This window comes from Plectropomus leopardus, chromosome 14 (genome assembly GCF_008729295.1).
Source record: "Plectropomus leopardus isolate mb chromosome 14, YSFRI_Pleo_2.0, whole genome shotgun sequence".
Classification (NCBI taxonomy): domain Eukaryota; kingdom Metazoa; phylum Chordata; class Actinopteri; order Perciformes; family Serranidae; genus Plectropomus; species Plectropomus leopardus.
In genome coordinates, this window is record NC_056476.1 from 22,160,968 (window position 1) to 22,164,879 (window position 3,912).

The 3,912-nt window shown below is 41.9% G+C and overlaps 1 protein-coding gene across 1 annotated transcript; it reads left to right on the forward strand.

Moving 5' to 3' along the window:
- Positions 1-1,575: 1,575 nt before the first annotated feature.
- On the forward strand, positions 1,576-3,431 carry nkx2.4a (NK2 homeobox 4a). Its single transcript, XM_042501252.1, has 2 exons — positions 1,576-1,997; positions 2,572-3,431. The coding sequence occupies exons 1-2, from the start codon at positions 1,628-1,630 to the stop codon at positions 3,231-3,233; spliced, it is 1,032 nt and encodes a 343-aa protein (XP_042357186.1). The 5' UTR covers positions 1,576-1,627; the 3' UTR covers positions 3,234-3,431.
- The last annotated feature ends 481 nt before the right edge of the window (positions 3,432-3,912 follow it).

A 3,912-nucleotide genomic window follows, 5' to 3' on the forward strand; every position in this document is an offset into this window, starting at 1 on the left:
ACGTTTAGTTTTGGGATGTTTTCGGCGTCTTTCTGTCAACTCCAGCTGACTTTGACATGCGCACGGATTGTTTGGTTTACCTCAACAACAATCAAGTCGAAGCACTTCACATTAAATCCGCTCAGGCATCTGAGGATTTGAAAAAGAAAAACCTGAAGAGTAAATTCGTGTACTAAAATATGCATAAGAACAATGATTTATTACAATCAGGCATCAACTCAACCGGAGATTGTCGTTCTCGATATGTCGCTTTAATTGATGACTGACCATGTCAAATCTTCAATTGCTCAATTAGGGTAGGTAGCTACTTGCTGCCATGCCATGCTAAATTACATTAGTGGCTTCATGGAGACGAGTGTTTCCTTCCTCCATTAAAAGGAAGCACATTTCACGTCTCGACTCACAACACCTGCTCCTACTGTTGTCTGCTTCGAGGTGTTGATGGAGAAAATATACAAATATCGTTAGAATTATATTTATGAGCAGCATAATAGCCATGCCTCTCAATTATTGCATGGTTATGAGCCATATAGGCTCGGTAATACAAATCTATAAAGGGCACATGTAAGGCTGTAATGGAAGCTACATTAACTGGTGTTCATTATTGCAATTTGTAGTAGCTCTTTTCTCTTTTGACCTCCCCTGTTGTGCGTCTCTTCCCCTGATTCTTCCCCTGGCGCCAGTCAGTTTGCACAGAGATTACAATGTCAGGTCAAGACTGCAAAGTGTCATTATGGTGACCAGACTTGAGGGTTTGAGGCTTAAAATATTGTCTCCAAATTGCATTAAGTCTAATGAAACAGCAGTGCTTTTGTTTTGTTTTACTTTATTTTATTTTATTTTTTAGAGAAATAAGAAATAAATAATGGGTTTACACCAAATTAATTCCAAAACTGAGAAATTGTTTTCAGAAAAAAACTTGTCATTTTTGACAAATATATATTCTATAAATCTTGTGTATTAAAATTATAATTTCTAATGGATATTAGATAGTGATATACTCACAGATTGAATGGATATTGCCGCTCCCTTTCAGCATTTTTTTGTCATTTTGAGCTTATTTGGACTTGTCCCTTTCTGCTGGGGCCAAAATGATGCTTAAGAAGCATAAATGAGCCGGTCATACAACTTCATTGTGCCTCTTTGATGATACTCGGTGGCCCCTTATGTCTGTTCAAAGTGCTCTCAAAGTTTCCAGAAAGAGTGGAATTCCCTACTGACGCAAAATAGTCATATGTGGTCAGATCAGCTGATGTGCAGCACATAATGGGTTATTCTCACCTGTATATATGAGAAAGGACAGCATCATAAACACGTTTTATTCGTGTATATACAACTTAATATAAAGCAAAGTGTGTTTTCATGAATTATTTCCCTAAAATGTCAATGACTATTGTTTGCTGGTTTAGGAGTTTTGCTCCGCCCCCTGTGTTTGTCGTAAACCTGGCTCCTGGCTCCAATAAACCCGGGCTAAGAGCGCCCTGGGCTCGCCTCCTTCTCCAAGGCGATCAATAGGATCTCAGGCGCTCTACAAGCACTCTCTTACGTAGACATCCACCAAGGAGAGAGCCGATACAACAACACGGTTGATCTGCTCAAACACAAAAATCTACCTGCTTTCTGAATCATGTCGTTGAGCCCAAAGCACACTACGCCTTTTTCAGTGACAGATATTTTGAGTCCAATCGAGGAGACCTACAAGAAGTTTAGTGGCATGGACGGCGCAGGGAACCTAACCTCTCCACTGGGAGCCTACCGACAGCCTCAGGTGTCTCAGACCGGCATGCAACAGCACTCCATGGGCCATAACGCCACCGTGGCCACCACTTACCACATGCCGCACACCGTCTCCCAGTTCTCCCACAGCGCAATGGGGGGATACTGCAATGGAAGCATTGGCAACATGGGAGACCTCCCGTCGTACCAGGAAAGCATGCGGAATAGTGCAGCAGCAACAGGGTGGTACAGCGCCAACCCAGATCCAAGATACTCCACAAGTAAGTTTTTTGTTGTTTTTTTTTTTTTTTTTTTACCGCATTTATGTACACTTTTCTCGTTTTATTTCGTCGTAAATAAAAGAAATAAATTGGCATTTCAGTAAAGAGAGAGAGAAACAACGCACGAAACTTAACACGTATCGCTTTTTTAAAAATATTTAATTCATGTTTTGCAGCTAACGATAAAAAAGTTCGTGCATATACTGTACATTATTTAATAAATCTTTAATTTAAATTGATCATTTCTGACGGTTAAACTGAAAAGGAGATCATTATTTCAAGTCTGTTTCGACTTTTTTTTATCTTTGGCATGAGAAAATACTTGAAAGCAAGATCTAGATTATTATTATCATTATCATTATTATTATTATCATTATTACAATTATTATTATTTTATGATTATTATCAATGTGTATTTAAGATTATGCTTTCTAACTTTAATAATTAACACATATAGCAGCCAATAATCAATAAAGACTACTACAGGCGAAACAGTGTTCTCCTCTTCTGTTTATTGAACGCACGTATATGTATGTATATTTTTAAGTTTCTAGATTCATGGGACCTTCCACAGGTATGAACATGACCGGCATGGGGAGTCTCTCAGGGATGGCGGACGCCACCAAATCCATGCCAGCTCTCCACGCTGCGCCCAGGAGGAAACGGCGCGTCCTGTTCTCGCAGGCTCAGGTTTACGAGCTGGAGAGGAGGTTTAAGCAGCAGAAATACCTGTCGGCGCCCGAGAGGGAGCACCTGGCCAGTATGATCCACCTGACGCCGACCCAGGTGAAGATCTGGTTTCAGAACCACCGGTACAAGATGAAGCGCCAGGCCAAGGACAAGGCGGCGCAGCAGCTGCAGCAGCAGCAACAGGACGGTAACCTGTGCCAGCAGCAGGCGCAGTCCCCGAGGCGCGTAGCCGTGCCAGTTCTGGTGAAGGACGGTAAACCGTGCCAGAACGGCTCCAACACGCCGACGCCGAACCAGCAACAGGTACAACAGAGCCAACAGCAGAGCCAACAACAGAACGGAGCCGGAGTTGTGCTCGCATCCACGACCAGCAGCCTCACCCAGCATCAAAACCAGCAGCAGGTGAACGCTTTGGAGCTGGAGGAGATGTCGCCCAGCCCCCCCTCACTGCACAGCCAGCTCAACATGGCCCAGATAGACACATCTGCTGTAGATTACACCAGTAACATGGTCAGCTCAAACCTCCTCTACGGCAGAACGTGGTAGGACTTAATACAGTACTGTCACTTTTTTTTCTATGTGAACCTGCGGATGAGCCCATGCAAGAGCAAATTTATATATACACATGAACATAAGTTTCTGTGTTCATATGTATATATGTTCATATATAAATATATATGAAGGCTGAACACGGGGGCCCTTTGGTTTTGGAGGGGACAAGGCGCACAGAGGCGCACCAGCTGATCAGGGCACATTTTCTTGACATCTCTGAGAGGGGAGTCTATTTTTGAACATTACAGAAATGGCTGCCCTTGAAAGCAATTATGTCGTTTCTGGACCTTTTGTAATCCATGTTTTGGACCTTCCTCATGATGTTTTAAACGTAGTCTATGTTGTTGAAACAAAAAGGAATGCTGCTTCACTTGAGTTCGGACTTGGGGAGGGGGTGAAGGTGGGATCAGGTTTGAAGTACACTAAGCCACCACTCCTTATTTACGGTGATAACCTGGTATTTTATCATATTAATATTGTAAACTAATGTATTCATTTAGACTTATTAAATAAAGTAGGGACTTGTATATTTGGCTAACACACAAGAATGCGTTTAACTGTATAATAATCGTTATTCCGTCCACTTTTATGTTTTCTTTATTCTTTTGTAAGTTAAAAAGGAACAAATGCGTAATGGCTGCTGTATATGTTTCAAAACCAAGTGAACGTTAAC